At 44.9% G+C, this 18,082-nt stretch overlaps 1 protein-coding gene across 4 annotated transcripts in view; it reads left to right on the plus strand.

Annotated features, from left to right (window-relative positions):
* The window catches only part of TTBK1 (tau tubulin kinase 1), a 95,580-nt gene that overhangs the window by 70,538 nt on the left and 6,960 nt on the right, over positions 1-18,082 (plus strand). For all 4 annotated transcript variants that reach the window (XM_040060865.1, XM_040060867.1, XM_040060864.1 and 1 more), the window contains one exon: positions 15,728-17,331. In XM_040060865.1, coding sequence (XP_039916799.1) covers positions 15,728-17,331 — 1,604 coding nt within the window. The remainder of the gene's footprint in view (positions 1-15,727; positions 17,332-18,082) is intronic.

Genomic DNA, 18,082 nt, shown 5'->3' on the forward strand with positions numbered 1-18,082 from the left:
GGAAGTGCAGGGCTGCCTCACTGAACGCGTGCGATCGAGCAACAAATGCTGTCAAGTTATGACTGGAATGGAGAGACTGTGGAGGTATCAGCAAAGGTTACCTTCCTCAGCAGATCGATTCAAGCATCTCTGGTGGTGTCTTACACTGGGCCGAATCTGTAGGCGGTTTTACTCCCTCTAGATATAGGCAGACTCCCACTCAAAGCTCACCTGAGGCAGGACCTCAGGTTTGTCCCTCTTGTGGAGTTACAATCATGTATCTCTTTGTTGCTTTGGCTTTGGAGATCCCCTTGCTTTTGTTGCAGTTTGGTTTCCATACAGTGACCACACGTTTCTGCCTCTCTGGCTGTGCCTCTGTTACAGTGGGACTGTCTGTCTGCTCTCCACTCCTAAGCTGCTCCAAATTTCTCTACCTGCCCTCAGAGGCACCGACTGTCGAGTTGGATAGCAAAGAATTTCTTACTGATCCAGCTGTATATTACACTGTTTTTAAATTCCAGAAATTTTAGGCAACTGCAGCTTTTCAATGGCAGAGCAGTCCTGCTTCTTGGCCTTGCTTGGAAATGCCTGTGATAACACATCTCATTTGAGAAATAAAGTGGCCTCAGCTCCTGGTATACAGAGCCCATGAAGCCCTTCGCTAAAACTGTGATTCTCAAAAGAAAAGGGAGATGAAAGTTAATTTAAATTGTCACGAATATCCTTATTTCCCATGTTTGCAGAAATATATTGCCCTTGTCAGTAGAGTTGCAGTGCAAAACACCAGACTGTATGAAGACTTTCTGTAGTTAAGTGAATGTAGTAACTGTCTTCTGTTGCCAGGAGCCTTTGGTCTCATCTTCTGGGAGAACAGGCAGTATGGATGTGAAGGAAGAAGGGGTCATTGCTGCTGCTCAGGGCTCTATGGAAGTGCAAGTCCAAAGTAAAATACTGTGCAGGAAATACACAAGCATAGGATACAGGCAGGAAAGCATGCAGAAAGCTCAGACACATGTGAAAATGGGTTGGAGCAAGTGTGGGTGTTGGAAGGAAGTTGTGACATGGAGGTATCACTGCATAGGTTGGGTGTTTCCAGTGGGCTTACAAGGAACAGTTCCTCCCAAGCAGTGCTTTCTGTAGGTACATCTGCCCTACCTGTGGCTCCCTTAGTATTAGATTCACCCTCCCGTAAGCAAGACCAGATAGTGCAGCCCCAGACAGGGTGGGCAGTGCTTTCTGAGTTCCTAGGACCTGGCCCAGTGTGTCTGCATGCTGCAGGACATGCTCTGACAGGCTGACAGAGCATCCTGGGGGGTGCAGCACACTCTCCCTGAGAAGATTCGGCACAGGTATGACCAGACTCTTCCCACAGTCATTCCTGAATCAGTGACATCAATTTCTTTTGATTTGCCCCAAGAACAAGGTCAGTTTTAGGAATTAAAATTACTCTTGTTCTATTTTTAAAGAAAAACCAAACAATTTTTTGTTTTGCTAGTCAGAAAAGGGAACAAACTGGATAACTAGGTCTTTATAAACTCTAAGCCTTTTGTTCAGACAAAAACAGTGACTAGCCAATAAGCAGCTCCATACGTAAATTTCAAAGGTCAGTAATCGATCTAATTGTACGCATCACGATGCTACTCACATAAACTTGATACTGCTCTTCTAAGTTCAAAAATCTGATTTATAAAGATAGTTGATTTATACAGACTTCAGTACGACTTTCTTCCAGTTAAAATTATTAATAAATTGAAAACCAACTAGACAAAATATGTTTATATGTTGCTATCTCTTACAAGAGGGGCTGTTTCTCATTAGGACTTCTGACCTCCTGCCCTTAACTCAGCCCTCAGCCTGTAGTGGCTGTCAAGAAGAACAAAGAAATCACTGAGGAGAAGGTTTGCAGTGACAGAAGGTGGGTGGTTTGGTAAAACACTACTGACAGACCGGCTCTGCAGAAGGATCTGAATTGCTTGATAAATTGCTTGTGTTCAAAGTAATGATTGCATCCACACAGGGGCAAGGTCGCGTTTGGAGTATGAAAGGTGTAAGTCACATGTACAGAATGAGAGAAACTGTGCCCTGGGAGGTGCTGTCTCCCAAAATTAGGTGGCAGTTAGGTGAAGTAATTAGCTGCATCTAAGTTCTCACTATGCTGCTGCAGAAAAAAAACAAAAACAAAACCAAAAACGTTCTTCTTCAGTGTATCAGCAGGAAAATGGAAGATATGAGCAAAGGGAGATCTTTTGTGGTGGTGAGATCACTACTAGACATATCCAAATCTTGCATGGAAATTTTTGTAAAAGATTTTCAAAACCTAAAAGAGAAGTGATACAAGAATGCTTCTGTAAAACCTGCCTTGTAGAATAAGCTGGAAGAAATGCAGTCTGTCATTAAATACAGAACGAAAAGGTGACATGATTGCTGTTAGGCATCTCTGCCTGAATAGAGCAAGAGGGGTTTTAACCTGCCAGGCAAAGATTAGAGTCTAAGTGCTGGAAGATAAAATAGCTAAGGTAAACCTATAAGCAAGATGCTCATTTTAAAGACATAAGTGTGTGGTAAACACTGAAATACATTATTAAAAGACACTGAATTCTTTGCTATTCAGTCTCTGTAAGATGGGATATTAGTTTCTAAACCAATCCTGTTAAACCATCAAATTGGGCTCTATACCAGAAATTGGACATGTTGCTGTCACCTGGATTTTATGGGAAGTCTTATTTCATGATCAATATGGCTTATACAATTTAATTCTGAACAAATTGATTGGTGCTAATGACTGGAATTCTGATGTTAAAGTATTATGCAAAAAGTATTAAAAATAGTCTATTTAAAGGGGTTTTTTAACATCTTCATCTAATGCTGTATTAATTACTATGGAATCTACATATTGTTGAGGAATAGTTGGCAAATTAAAGAAATGTGAAAAGAGGTCTTTTTTATATATATGAAAATGTAATAAATTAATATTGAAACTAGTTGCAGTGCAGTTCTAAAAAAAAAAAAATAGATTACATTTATATTGCATTTATTTATTGTGTTTAATTTATAATGACTGCATTATAAATGTAAATATGTCCAAAATCAGTTGGCAAAAAACCCAACTGATGGAAGGCTGTTGACATGAAAATTGATCATGGGGCTGTGGCCTGAAAAGTTATTTGCCCTAGTTATTTGTCCTTTTATGTTTCGTAGGGTTTTTTTAGTTCTTCAGATGGAATAAGCCAGTGGGAATCAACACCAGTGAAATAAAATTCCCTTTCAGCATCAGATTCTTGGGCAAATTGTGTTCATCAGAAGGGTCCAAGAATGGGATTTGCATCCTTAGGGAGATACTCTTTTACTTCCAATTGTACATAGCACTTGTTCTCCTCAGAATCCAAATTGGAAATGAGCATTTGCCACTCCCTCACAGAGATCATTGCCATCAGGACAGGAAGCTGTTGCTGGGATCTCATGATCTACTTCAGTGAGCAAATGTTCATCACTTGTATATACATATAAAAGCCATCTTTTTATATCTTGGCCTCTTGGCTCCTTACAATTTCTTTCTATGCAGAATGGGAAATGTTTCCAATTTATTGCTCTCTTCTCAGGCTCTTTCCCTCAGGAAGGAGCTAATGAGATACGATTTCTGTGAAAATGTTAGTGTAAATGCTTGGGTTAAGCTAGCGCTGGGTAAATGTGGTTATGCCAGCACGGATTCACTTTCAGGGGAGACAGTTCTGGTGGGAGGGGGTTGACTGAAAACAGGTGCAGTTCTGCAGATGCCAGTTTTCATTAGGAGTATCCTCTCGATACACCCATGGTGACAAAGTCCCTCGTGTGAGCCGGACCTTGTCTATCATTCTCGTTCTTTTTCAGTGCTCCTGGGGGGCAGGCATGTGAAAGAGTTACGGTGCATCACCTCTTTCACTATTTAAAGTCTTTTGTTGCAGTGATGAGAGAAAGTAAGATAGAAATGCCCTGTAAAACAGCCATATGGGTGAGACAGCCCCATCCTTATGCTACCTCTTCATGATGAAGTCGCTTCTGTCCTGCCACTCCCTCTCTTTGTTGTCTGTCTGAACCTGGGCATTGTGGTGGTCAAGGCTGCTGCAGGATTGTTGTTCTGAAAGAGACAAGCTTGTTCAGAACTTGTGTTTGTTGGGCTGGATGGCAGCTGACACTCCCCCTGCCCAGGATGGAGCGGCTGTAATTGGACAATGGCCTCCAGGTTGGATTGAGATAAGGCGGCTGATGTTCTCCTCTGGGATCTTGTCATTGCTCTGTAAGCAGGGACATTGCTCAGCAGCTGCCACCCAGCTTTTGTTGAAATCTGAATCTGGGTGCAAGAGCAGCAGCAGTTAGCTATAGCTCCAAGCTGCTGGTAGACTTCACATGCAGAACCCCCTCATCTTCACCTCACTGAGATGTTCTCTTACATCTGGTTATCTCTTTGTTCCAATTTGCCTCTCCCATCTCTTCCCCATATGACAAAATCTCTTTGCTCTACCTTGGTTGCCTGTGTGTGTCCCACTCCACGTGTTGGGAAATGCCGTGGTTTGTCTCCATTGCCGTTCATGGAATCTCATTCCCCGCATCCTTATTGCATCCCTGGATACCTGCACTACCTTCTGCCTTTGCCGTTCCCAAGAACTTGCTGAGCATGTCTCCTGCACCGGTTTCTTACGCATTGCATAGTTTATGGTGCCCTGTACAATCCCTATAGCACTTTGAGCAGACAAGGGGCCTTCCCTCCCTCTGACTTCCTTTGAGGAAATTGGAAAAAATGGCACATTTTGGCAACTGGAGCAGTCTCAGCTCTACATGGAATCTGTGTGAGGATCACACTGTTTAAAGGCAGCTTGATTTCAAAAGTGATAATGGAATATACTTTCCATTTTTAGGGCAGCTGCACGAGTTTCAAGTCCTGGAATCCTGAGGACTTAGCAAGTTCCCCCCAGTTACTGTCTGCCTCAGCAGCTAAATTTAGACGGCTGCCAGTGCTCTTTCCTGTAAGACACAGGTACTATCTGCATTTGCAAACCATGTAAATACCTGACTGAACACCACTTCCGTTGTTGTGAACACATTTCTAAGTTCTACTTAAATCGGTGCCTGGTCTCTGTGAGTGAGAAAATATCGCAACTCCAGCTGCAAACTCTTCAAGTTCTTCCAAGTGGATGTTTTCTGGGCTGGCAAATTAACTGTCCCCACTCTCCAGCCTAGGAGCTGGGAGAGTGGAGTGGGGAGGTTCCAAATCAAATAGGATATTTCAAGCAGCCAGGAGAGGTGCAACAGAGCTGACACTCTTCATTAACTGCAAACTTTAACACACCAGTGGTTCTTCCTGTTGCTTGTCTTAAACTGGAGGTATCAGACTGGTGGATTCTTTCTTGGGGATTGGTGTTCCTTACTTTGCCACATATAATGACTGTTCTTCCCTTATCAAGCCTGTGCCACTGCCATTAGGCCACCAAAGTGTCTTGTTGTTTTAAACAAGCCCTTTGTTTCTTCTGCGATTCCATTTGACACCCAGCTCTCCCCAGCTGCTTCTGGAGCAGCCAGACCCAGGTGTTACACAGCAGGGCAGCATGCCTTTGCAAACCAGTCAACAATGCTTTTTCCTTTTTGCTGTATTTTTTTAGACCTCTGGAAAGAGGCCTGTTGCTTTAACTGATCAGCCATAATAAGCAAAGGTGTTGTCAGCACTTTCCCCAGCCCATTCACAGGCACAGAGGTTGAGTGGCTTTTCAGTAGCTGGGCTGCTTCTTTTCCAAAAATGGCTCTAAAGCCAGTGAACACACACCTCTTCTAACTCACCTAGGCTGTGAGTTAGAGAAACAAAACAAGTGTCATTTGGGACACTGCTCTGTGCTTCAAGCATTTCTTCCAAAGATTTCACTTTCGAGTGTTTATCTACCTCATTTGTCTTTTGTTTCAGTAGCATTGCCAGGCTTTGGTACCATCTTTGCCACTGACTACTTTGCTCCAACCTGTGCAGCCTCTTTTGAGAGTTTTGGTGATTTGTTTTGTAGTAGAAGCCTTCTGCAGGCAGAAAGACCCTTCTGCAGTCTAGGAGACCAGAGCAAGCACCTCAGTTTAGCCTTTCTGGAGTTTATTCAGAAACAACACTTGTGGTATTCATACCTTCTATGGGCTCTTAAACTCTGAAGATCCGCAGGTGCTTTGTTTTTCCCATGAGTCACTTCACTGCTGCTTGGCATGGGGGAGTCAGCAGCAAAAAAAGCCTTTTCAGAACATGGCAGGATGAAGCCAGCTGTTTGGTTGCACTAAAGGAATTTCAGGAGGCTGAATATTTTTTCATAATCTGTAAACTGTCAGGACAGTGGGTGGGACCTATATACCAAATATAACAAATATCACTGAGGCATTTCTTTGACTGCAAATCACCAGGAACTTCCCTTGCTCTCTCATGGAAAAATGCACTACTTGAATCTGGTGCTGTGATCCTTTGTAAATAAATTAAAGCAAGAAAATACTACCATTGCTTGTTCACTCCTCTCTGGTAAAATAGCTCAACAATAGGATGCACTGTGAGACTGGAGGTCAGAAAGCATGAAAAGAGGTGTTCAGTCCTCTTCCTGTTTACCAGTGTCCTTCTCTCTCACACTGCCATCGATCTTCCATGATATGTATATGTGGAACTTTAAGAGCTTGACAGCAGCACAAGATTATTCTTGAAAATAGAGTATTTTCTACTGCTTCTTTGGGGGGATTGGTGACAGATACCAACGGTGTTTGTCCAGTGGGTCTGGCATCTCTTCCTTAGGCTACATGGAGTCTCTGTGATATCCAGTTACATTTGTATTACAGCCACATAGTAACTGACGCAGTTCTGCATCAGTGACTGAATTTATTTATATTTTCAACTGATGGGTTATATGAATGACACATTTTATTAATGGTTGTCATTAGAGATTTATTCGTGACACTTTCAGAACTTTACCTGAAGCTGAGACCATTTTGCTACTTTCACATTGAATAAGAAAGGGCTCTTTTATCCCAATCTAGTCAAAAAGAGAATATTTTATTTTTATTTTTGCTTTTCTTGTTTCCCTTTGGTAAAAATGGGAAAGAACAATTTGGAGATAGCTATCATATATCTGTCTAGCTCTACTTGGCGGTAACAGATGGGCTGCAAGAGGCTAGCTGAAAAAAAAAACAAAATTGCATTTCCTAGCAGACAAGGTCCAAAGCCTTTAAAATCATGGAAAATTTGCAACCCCCTAAAATCCTGTTAGTGTTTATTGTGAAAAAATTGCCTCAATTTTTTCTCAGCTGGAGAACATGGGGTACCTTTTTCTTGACCTGCTTCCCTGTAGCTGCCAGCTCTCCCCAGAGTGACTGGAAGAGCAAATAATTTCTGGAGAGGCTGACCAAAGTAGGCCAGGTGTGCTTCCTGATTTCACTGTTGTCCCCAGGATGGTGTTGGGACGCTTTCTGCTGGAGCTTCCGTTTCTGATTGTCTGTATGTTTGTGTCTGTGCATGACCCACACAGGGTCACGCATGGTCCTGCCTTACAGAAGAGTTTCTGTGCCAGTAGTGGGCCACTTTGCGCACCCCCAAATGCTGAAAAGGCTGTTGCAAAGAACAAATCTCAGCCACTTATGGAAATTATCTTTTATGGCGTCTGGTTCGGGTGGTACACCTGACCTCCTCTGTGTGCTGCAGGTCTGATTTCAGCAACCTGGCCCAGCCCAGGTCTCTTCATTCAATATGTTGTGACATAAATACACGTCTCTCCTTTTGCTGTCAGCCAGTGGCAGAGTATTACGGTGATGAGAAGAGTGCTGGCACTTGGGACATAATTTATAGTATGCAAACACCTATTTTGGGTAATATTAAAACATGAAATAAAACGCATGAAGGCTGACCGTTGTGGCACTACCTTGCTTTTTGTTGCGTTTTTATGCCACGTGTTTTGTGTTCGGTTCACTATAACACCTGCATTGGCAGTTCCAGGGGACAGCACAAAGATTAATTTCTGGGAAATGTTTCTAAGTGTTGTTTGCTGTATTGCAACTTCTTTATATCACACCTGCCATTGAAAAAAAATGATGTTACGATGAATGTACATTTTGAACAAGCTGCTAACCATGTAACCTGGGGATTGGAAGCAATCCCCATTTTACATTCACTTGCATGTCTTTTAGTGTTCAAAGAGAAAATTGCTCTATGTTTGGAGGTTTTATTTTTTCATATGCAAAGTGGTTCAATGAGTTACCTCATCTAGTGCACTTGCCTCGTAAAAATCCCCAGGGTTTCCTCCAACAACTCCAACAAGTTTCTCAGTTTAATTTTGAGTGCAATTAATTATCTGGCAACACGAAACACAGTAATGGCAAATTTCCTCTGAACAAGTCGGATAAGGAGGATTTTCGTGGGACTCTTGCCCCTTCAGCTCAGTCCTTCCTAGAAAACCCATACCAGATCAGGTTCTTATTCAGCATTGCTGACTTCTTATTTTTATGACTTAGGAAGATGTTTAGCTTTCAGAATATTCTTCTTTCTTGCTGCTATTAAGTTGCCTTTACAATTAGGGACTAGAGGAATTTTTGGATTATCATTTCCTTCCACTTCGCTCACTATTTCCCGAGTCTCCAATGAATGAAGCGGTCCCCATGTCCACTCGGACAGGGAGCTCTGCGCTGGCTCTTACTGGAGACACTGGTGGGTACAGAGCTGGGAAGATGAGTGGCAGGCATCCCACCTTTGCAGAGCTTTTGCTTCCATCCGAGACGCTAGGAAAACTGGCACAAACCTAACAGATGAAAGCACAAATAGGGAGGAGCAGAGCACTTACCCAGCACAGGACTGGAGTGTCTTACTCATGTTGGTAAAAAGTGTGAAGAAAAAGGCTGTGGAGCATTGATGGTAAGATGCTGGATAGAAGAACATCTCTAACATTTATGGTGCTGATTCTTGGAACACGGAGACCCTGCTAGTAAGCATGGCAGCTCTAAGACCCCTGCTACTTTTACCTCATCTGATGCTGGTTTGAAGAGAGAGCTGCTTCAGAAACTCAGATTCTAGGTTTATCCCACACACTGTTGTCAATCCTGCCTGATCTCCCAGTCCCAATCAAGCTAAGTCTGTGTTGGCAGAGGATAATGTCACTTCCAGGATATGCTAAGGTCCTGATAGTATCCAAATAAAAGCTGTTACAGGGAAGACTGGACTACAGCTCTTGCTGTCTGTGTGCCATCTGCATCTCTCAGGACTAAGGCCTCTTCCCGTTCCCAGTGGAACAATTAACGTCATGTTGATTTCTGCTTCTCAGACTCTTCAGCTCCCATGAAGAATCTCAGGGACCAGCATATCCTTCCTTTGCATTACCTTGTGTCACTTGTTAGACTTCTGTTGCTGCTAAGCAGGAGAGTCCAAACCATATTTGACCAACTGCTACTTGAGTAGGAGGTGAATGTGGGTTTCTGTGGTCATTGCTGCTGAGGGGAGACAAAAGCTGTAGGGAACCTGTTGTGCTTCCTGGTTTGCTCGAGAAACTCCGTCTGCTGGGGCTTGAGTTTGCCCGAAGCAGTGGATCTCAGTGCAGTCCCCTTCAAGCAGGTCTTCAGCATTAAGAGGTCCAGCAGAAGGGATTCCTCAAGCTGCCAGGAGTCCTCACGGACTGCTAGGGACAGAAGGTTTGCAGAGCTGTGGAAGTTTGTCTCAGGGGGAAGGCAGCAGGGAGATGGAGGGGACACAGCCTGCTGTAGCTTTAAAGGCAGTACTGTGTAGGGATCCATTTGAAAGGATGTAGTTGGCTAAAGGGATCCAAAGCTTGTTTTCCTTGAGTCTTTTTATTCTTCCTTATCTAATCCCTTTAGAGCCTAAGGTCAACCCTTTTTTGTACTGCAATAACACTGTAATATATGCTTGCACTAATTCTTCTGGTATACCAAGCATGCAAGACCAATTTAAAGCTTTTTTTTCAGAAGAAAAAGACTGTATTATTGTGTATATAGAAATACTGAGAGAGAATTTGAATTCTGTCTCCTGTATAAAAGCATGCATTGATTACCTGTATGTAGATCATGCTGTAAATGCTGCAGAGTACTGTAAAATCCTACACTTGAAACCACAATGAACAGGCAATGTCATCAAAAACAAATGAAACAGAAGCTGTGCAATGGATTTTGTGCCTTTTTTAAATCCATGTATGTTAATCCAGACAATCGGGGAAAAAAAAAAAAAAAAAAAAAAAGAAAGAAAGAAAAAAATGAACAAACAAAAAAAGCTTGTATACTACCAAAACCTTATTAAAGAATCAAAGGCAGCGTCTTGTTGATGGCTGGGTTTTTTTATTTGTTTTCTTTCTTTGTTTTTCTACTTCCTTTGCTCTGGGAAGGTGTCCCCTGCTCATCCTAGGGTATATGGGAGCACTGCACATGGAGTTGAAGGAGATCTGGTAGAACAGTGAGAGCTCCATTATTGCCTGTGCATGTGATCACTAAAAACTTGCAGTCAAGACACATCTGGGAATAGAAATAAAGTGGTGTGACTGTTAGCAATGTGTTTTATGTACTTTGGGAAGGCCACACTGTGATTTCAGTTCAAGGGCTGTGGAGGCTCTGGTACCTGTGGAAAGGGTAGTGGAAATTTCCTTCAGGCAGAAGAGTCACAAGACTCCAGCTCCTCAGAGGTAGAGAGGCAGGTGATGGTCTGGGAGGAAGAGCCTGGATAAGGCTGTGGTCTCAGAGGGTTCTACAGTGTGTGAGTGCCCTTTTCTCCTGGGAATTCTATGGAGTGTCAGGCAGGATTCTTCTGAGTCTGCCTTTAGCAAGGTCCAAAACTTATCTTCTCCATGCTCCAAAGTGTGTTTTAGTTTGCCCCTGAGAGGCTGCCGTGTGTGGCAGATGTGTACATCTGTCAGGCTCTGCAGAAGGATCAGTGATTCCATGGTTTAGAGCATGGTCTGAAATGGAACAGTGGATAGAAGAAGTGCATGATTTCCTGAATTTATGTGAGAAAAATATTGTGGGGGTTTTGGTTTTTTTTCCTGTACCTAGTTGATTTTTGCTTACAAGACATGGGAGAGAAAAAAACCCTCAAATTCTAAAGTAAAAGGGAATATTTATTAGGCTTATATGGGAAACTGTTCCCTTTCCCCCACATCAGTGCAGAGCTGCTTAGGAGAGCAGGCTTTTCTGGAAGACACTGAGCTCACTCTGTACCATGTGTTGCATTAGAGCTATAGAAATTCTGACAGAAAATAAACCCACTTGTCCTCAGGTCCCGCACATCCTCAGAGATCAGAGGGGCTGGGTGTGGCTGGGCTTCATTGCTAATTATTCCCAGTTCAGCACTGTGAGTCTAGCTGAGTTCAAGAAGAACTTTCACAGGCACAGATTCACAGAGAATGTGGACTTGACGCTATAGGTCTGATTGTGTTCAATAAGAGCTTGATCACAAATTCACAGATCACGGATTCATAAATAATGCAATTCATCAATACTATAGATCTGGCCAGGTTAAGTAAGAACTTCCATGATTCAGATTCATGGATGGTGCTTTTTCTTTGCCCCAGTGCCCCCCTTCTTTTATACTGTAATTCCTGGTGCTTTCCAAAGGGATGGAACAATCACAAGTCATAGGTGGGATTTTGGTGACTGTCATCATATATGTCAATCATGCCCTTTTTCTCTTCATTTGCATTCTAAGGTGGGTGAAAGTTCATGTGCAAATAAGGCTAAATGAGGGTCTTGGTTGCTTTCGGTCAGAATTTAAAGTTGATACAGAAGGTGAAATAATCACTTTAGTCCTCCTCCACCCACTGAGGCAGCACTCACTGGTGCTCCAGAGAGCCTTTGCATATCCTAATCTTCTTAATGGACCAGAGTAACAACACAGCTTGTTGTGGACGGTAGAGGAGGAGGCTGATGGCTGGTACTGAAACAGTATTGGGCTGTGAGTCCTCCACTTGGCCCCAGACAACATCCAGCGGTTTGACCTTGCCCAAGCCACGTGCAGGGTCAGTGAGGGGCCTGCCATCATCAATTTGTCACAGACATAAACCAACACTGAGCGCTCATCACATTATTCACGCCGTGGCCACAGCCACACAAATAACATTGTTGCACACTGAGGGACATCATGGACTGCATATTTCTTTTTCCTGACCACAGGGGACATTGCAAGGTTCATTTAACTTCATATAATTTTGGGGGTATCTCTCTAGGGTGATTCCTTTTCCTCCTCTTCTGCATCTTTCATTTTCATCCATACAGATCTTACGCATATCTGACAGATCATTGATAATCCACTGACCTGGGTACTCATTGATAATAATCCACAAAATGTAATGATTACAGCAAAAACTAATAACAAAGATTGTGATAAGCTCTGTAGCCAGCCAGGATGTGAAAAACCTAACTCATGCAGGAGCTTGTTTCATGTCCATTTTCCAAACTGCATCCAAGATCTCTGTTTGTTCTTGCTGCATACTACATATGATCCAGTTGTTCACAAATATCCTTAGTTACACTTGATATGTGAATGAAGCAGGTATCATCACAGGCTCATACATCCAAACACTCCATTTTCAGGCCATAATAAAAGCCTAATTTTAGTCTGTTTTGCAAAGCCATTTTTGATGTTGCCTGCAATTGTACCTTTACTTCCTCCAGTGCCACACAAGTTGCCATTAGTCAATGCTTTGATTTGTCCAGTAAGGTTATATAACATCATTCAGTTTTGGAATGCCATCAGCTGGGGTGTGAAAATAGATTTCAGAGCACACACACCCCCCCCCCCTCCCCAGATCCACTTGTCACAAATATCTTGTTGAAAAAGACAAGCTGGTGGAGAAACCCCCTTCTGCTGACCACATGGCCAAGAGAGAGGACAAAGAAAAGAAAAAACACAATGCAGCAACTGAGCCTTCATGATTACAGAGCTCCCTCTTCCCCTAAAATCGACCAGCGGTGAACAGGGACAAAACTAAAAAACATGAAAGTACCATTTCTTATTGTCCAAAACCAAAAGTCAGTGCTGCCTACACCACCCAATAGGGGCTCTCCTGGCAGCAGCAGTTCCATCAGCAGTGGTGGGTGGAACTGGGGCAGCAGCTGGAACTTGTGGAGAGAGAAGGGGATCTGACTTTCTGGGACATCCTGGGCAGCAGCAGTGAAAAGATCCAAGGAAAATGTCCTCCCCAGCTCCAGAAGCAGGGATTGCTTCCAGCAAGAGGAGCCAAAATGGTGTTATGAAATTTTTCTAAAGCCCAGAGAGAAAACAAGAGCGGGCTTCTGCCTTCTGCTGGCTCTGAGAACCTGTCCCAGGCAACTCTCTTGGCAGCCTGAGGAGAGCACAGTGTGCCTGTCCCTGTCTTTTAAAGGGACAGTGATAATCTTGGGAAGGTTGGCAAAGGAAAGATATGGAATACAAGACACATATTTTGGATTAGCCAGGACACACGTGTTGCCATTGGTCTTGTGACTCCCTTTTGATTCATCCACACACGCCACTGTTGTAAGAGGCTGCTTCCTCCAAAGGTGAGAAAGTGTCAATTATCCCAGGGCATGTTGGCATCACCGTCCCTCAGCAGATCATGTTCCATCATGCTGAGCCACTTGGCATGCCCCAGAAGGGTATGCTTAGCTCTGAACAAATCATGTCAGGCTTGGTGTCATTGTTAGCCAATAAAGACCAGACAGCACGTTGTGGCACTCCCCACACCCTTGGAATATGAAGTCCTTGTGGTATATTAGTACACATGTCCTAGGGATGATGATAAATCATATCAGTCATTTCCCTATTCGTCACGAATATTCATGGTGGCTCTCCAAGGGCTGGGAAGAGATTTGAAGGCCTACACAGGCACATATTTCACTAGGCAAATTAAAACAGCAATTGTCCATCTGCATCATCAAACACAGCACCTAGAAAATGGTGTGAGGTGGAGCAGCAGAGGAACTGTTGTGGGTGTTGTGGAACCCTTTCCAACGGGAGGCTCAGCACAAGGCAAGAAGTTGGTCAGGTCCATTCCCACTGGGGAAGTGCTTCTGTTAGTTTAGGATTCCAGGAGCAGCACTGTGGATGTATTTCTTGGGAAAAACAAACCCACCCAATGCATCATCCAATCCTAGACTACTGAACAAACTAATTTCCAAGAAATGCCTGAGGGAAGAAGCCACGTGGGTAATTTCCTTTGCAAAGCGTGGTAAGTGCCTCTTATCAATCCAAGTTCCCCATCTGCCATCCTGATTCAAGAGGTAGAGTGGGTCAGTGAAAGCCCACACCAGGCTAATATAGGGCCACCTTCAGGACCAGGCTTCAGCTTTAACGAAAGAAGAGAAGAAGCTTTGGATTACAGAGGTATTGCCAAAACCAGCCTGTGTTTTAATTTATAAGATATAAAAAGAAATATTAACTGGATAACAATTTACCACCACACAGAATAGCTTGATGCTCCCCGCCAACCTATTTGAAATGTTTCTGTAGTACAGGAGCATAAAAATATTACATCTTTCAGGCTCAGCACATGCAGATTTTCAGCACAATTTTTAATTGTGCCATTGAACAGAAAAGCCACTGAGAGCTTTTTGTCACCAGTAAAGACAAAAAGATCCATTCCCTTGGCCAGGTGAATGTGGTAACTGTTAACAGCTCTGGAGCTCACACGGTTAAGCGGGTGAGTGTTTAGTTGTGTAGCCTAAATATCCTCCAGCACTGTCGAATGCTGCTGGAAAACGCAGATGTTTGGAGCCCTGTTGTTCAGGATTAGGACTTTTCAAGGGTAACATGTGATGCATTATTGACCAGTTGATTTTATAGAGAGGTTACAGTTAGCAAGCCCTAACAGAAGTGTGCTGTAAATGATTTGGTTTTAAATCCATTCTGCAGAGTGGTGCTGATGTGATTTTCATTTGCAACTGATTGTTAATTAGGCCATGCTTGACAGGCATTTCCTGTTTATTTTGGCCTTTTTTTGGTCAAGTGCGTGCACATGTGTGCGAGCTACTGTTTTTCTGTAGGATCATTTGCAACCTTTTCACAGCCTGCTACTACCAGAGGCTGCTGCTGCAGAAACAGTGCCCCCACCACCTGTCCTGTCTGTCCTTCACTTCTCCTGGTTGGACACCCCAGGGTCTGAAAATTGACACTTTACATGCCAGCTTTCATGACTTGCTGATGATTTTAGTGGAAGCAGAAGCCTGTAGGAGACAGAATGAGGAGTTGCTACAGGGATGTGGGAGCATGGATGGTGCACCAGGAGAACACAGAAGCACTACAAGTGTGGCTGCCCCAGGGACAATGGAAAGTGATCAGGAAACTTATCTAGCCCAGAGGTGCCCCTTGAGTCCACTGTGGCCTGGGCATAAAAGAGAGTTGCTAAGAGGTTCCAGTAAGGAAGGAGCGATTATGTAAATATATAAATACTGCAATTAATATGTAAATGCTGAAGAAGATTGAGAAATGTGAAAAAAGTCCTGAGGAATCACTTGAAAATGGTTCTGTTAGGTCCAGGTTAAAGACTGCTAACAAAGGAATTTCTTTGGCATATTCCCCCCCCCGCCCCCCCGTCATTGATAAGTATCTGTGAATCTCTCTTTTCTAATGTTTGTATGAATCAAATGATAGAGTGATGACTGCTCAGGCATGTATTTTGGAAACATGATGGATTAGATGCTTTCCATGGATTCTTCCTGCTGCTGTTGGTCCTGATGTCTTCTCTGTCAATGCCATGTCTGAATGCTAACCTCACCCTCTTCTTTTGTCACGTTTGTCTTCCTGCAGGCATACATGCTGAAGTCATTTGAAATGAATGGCCTGCCCAAGGCAGTCCCTTTAAGTTTGCCTTACCAAGACTTCAGAAAAGATATGTGCAACTACTGGGAAAAGCCTAAGTTATCCCAGAGGATAAAGAAAGTTGATTTCTCAAATATTGTCTTGACTGCTCCTTGCAAACCTCTGGAACCTTATCTGGAAATTAATGGAAAAGAGATGGAGGAGGAGGAAGAAGAGGATGAAGACTATGAGGAGGAGGAAGATGAGCAGGATGAGGGGGAGGAGGAGGAAGAGGGCAATGAGATTGACATGCACAGTGATTCCAGCAGCGACCTGAGTCAGAAGAGCACGGAGCGCAGCCAGGAGTGCGCACCGTCTACACTCCTGGCTGATGACCAGAAGGGGTCCAAGGGTCGAGCGTCCACTGCTGATGGGGACCTGGAGCTGGAGGAAGGCTCAAAAACCTTAGTGCTGTTTTCTCCAGGTGATCTGAAAAAGTCTCCAGTGGCCGCAGACTTACCTCCAGAAGTTGATCTGGGCACTCTTGCTGCACTGACACCTCAGAGCGAGCGGCCACAGCCCATGGGGAGCCAGCTGGACGTGTCGGAGCCAGGGACCCTGTCCTCAGTCCTTAAATCTGAACCAAAGCCTCCCTTGGCAGTGGCTACAGCTTCCTCCCCGTTTACCAAAGTCGAGCGCACGTTTGTTCACATTGCTGAGAAGACCCACCTAAATGTGATGTCTTCCAGCGGGCAGCTGATGCGGCACGAGGAGTTCTGCCCCCCGGGGCAGTTCGAGGAGGTCATCGTCGAGGAGGAGCTGGAGGACAACCTGGTGCCGGTGGAGAACGGAAGCATTCATTCCGGGCTGGAAGGGGCAGAGACCGAGAGCTGCGCGCTTTCGGCCAATCATGTCGAGACCACCTCCGAGACCGTGGGGGAGCAGCCGGCCCTTCCCAACGGCACGCCAAAGCTTCCCAAGGACAAGCCGGAGCTCTCCGGCAAAGCGGCACTCTCGCTGGATTTGGAAGAGCCTGACAAGGTGGCTACAAGGGAGCCTGGCCCCGAGAAGGGAGCATCAGCAACAGAACACCTGAAGCGAGCAGAGCCCCTCCTCGAGACACCGCAGCAGGGCCCCAGGAGGCCGCTGGGCTCCAGGTATAGAAGTCGGATACCCATTTTGTTCTCTGAGGAGGACACCGGCTCAGACCTTTCGACTTCATTCTCAGCCAAAGAAAGGCTTTATAAGAGAGCAAAGCAACCTGACCTGGCTCGCCTGGTGATGGAGAAGAGACAGAGCCGCCTCCTCCGGCTGGCCTCAGCTGCCTCCTCCTCGGCCTCCTCCAGCGACGAGCGGAGGCGGGCCTCCGAAACCCTGTCAGCCACCGGTTCCGAGGAGGACACACATGACTCTGATGACTCCATCCCACGGAAGGGAGAGAAGAAGGCCACTCTGCTGGGGAGAGAAGAGAGAGCCATAAGCACAAGGAGCAGGATTCCTCGTCCTATCGTGCCAGTGAAAACCCCGCTGGAGGCAGGGAGGTCGGAGAACTCCATGGCCACTGCAATGGCAGGGCTGTGCAGCTCCCCACAGGATGCAGCTGCTGCCTGCAGGTACGAGCGGAATGGTGAGAAATGCAAAGAGCTGGCTGGGCTTGTTGAGGAGACACAGCCAGGGCTCTGCTCACCTCCCGTGACTTAATCCTTTACTCAGCTTGAATGTATAGCCCATCCTTGTTTCCCACAGTCATTCCAGCCTGCAGGTGTGGGAAATACTCACCTCTCTCTCTTCATTTTTTGAAGCCTCTCTTTGCTTGCCCTGGCTTTGAGACCTTTCCTTTTACAAGCCCTTTCACTTGGTCTGGTAATAGCAGATGCCCCCAGTGTTGAGCTCTCAGTTTTGCAGCACAGCCATGACTCTGCAGGGAGACCTGGCCTCCTGGCCTGACTATTGCAGTTAGAGCTGCAAGGGCAGCAAGGCTGCCAGCTGGGATAGCCTCAGCTGGTTTATCTTCCATCACAGTTACCATCAGAGGCCAGCTGGTGCAATCCAACTCATGCCCACATTCCCAGATTGTATCTCCTGCCTTTGTAGAGGTTGCTGCATCCATTCTGCATGTTAAGAGTCCCAGATACCATGCCTGCGTGTTGACTCACAGAGTGCTGGGGGATTAAGGCAAACACTTAGCAGTTAACTGCACTGAGTTACAGGATGGTGTTCAAACTGGTGCCTCATGTGGTTCACAGCATAGGTTCTGCCATCCTCGTGCTGGAGACTCCTTGTAATTGCCTGGCAACATTCATGCCAACCCTGCCAGGAGCCCAAGAGTCCCTTGCAAAATTCCCCTTCATCCTCCCTCTTTTC

This window comes from Hirundo rustica, chromosome 3, assembly GCF_015227805.2.
Source record: "Hirundo rustica isolate bHirRus1 chromosome 3, bHirRus1.pri.v3, whole genome shotgun sequence".
Taxonomy (NCBI): domain Eukaryota; kingdom Metazoa; phylum Chordata; class Aves; order Passeriformes; family Hirundinidae; genus Hirundo; species Hirundo rustica.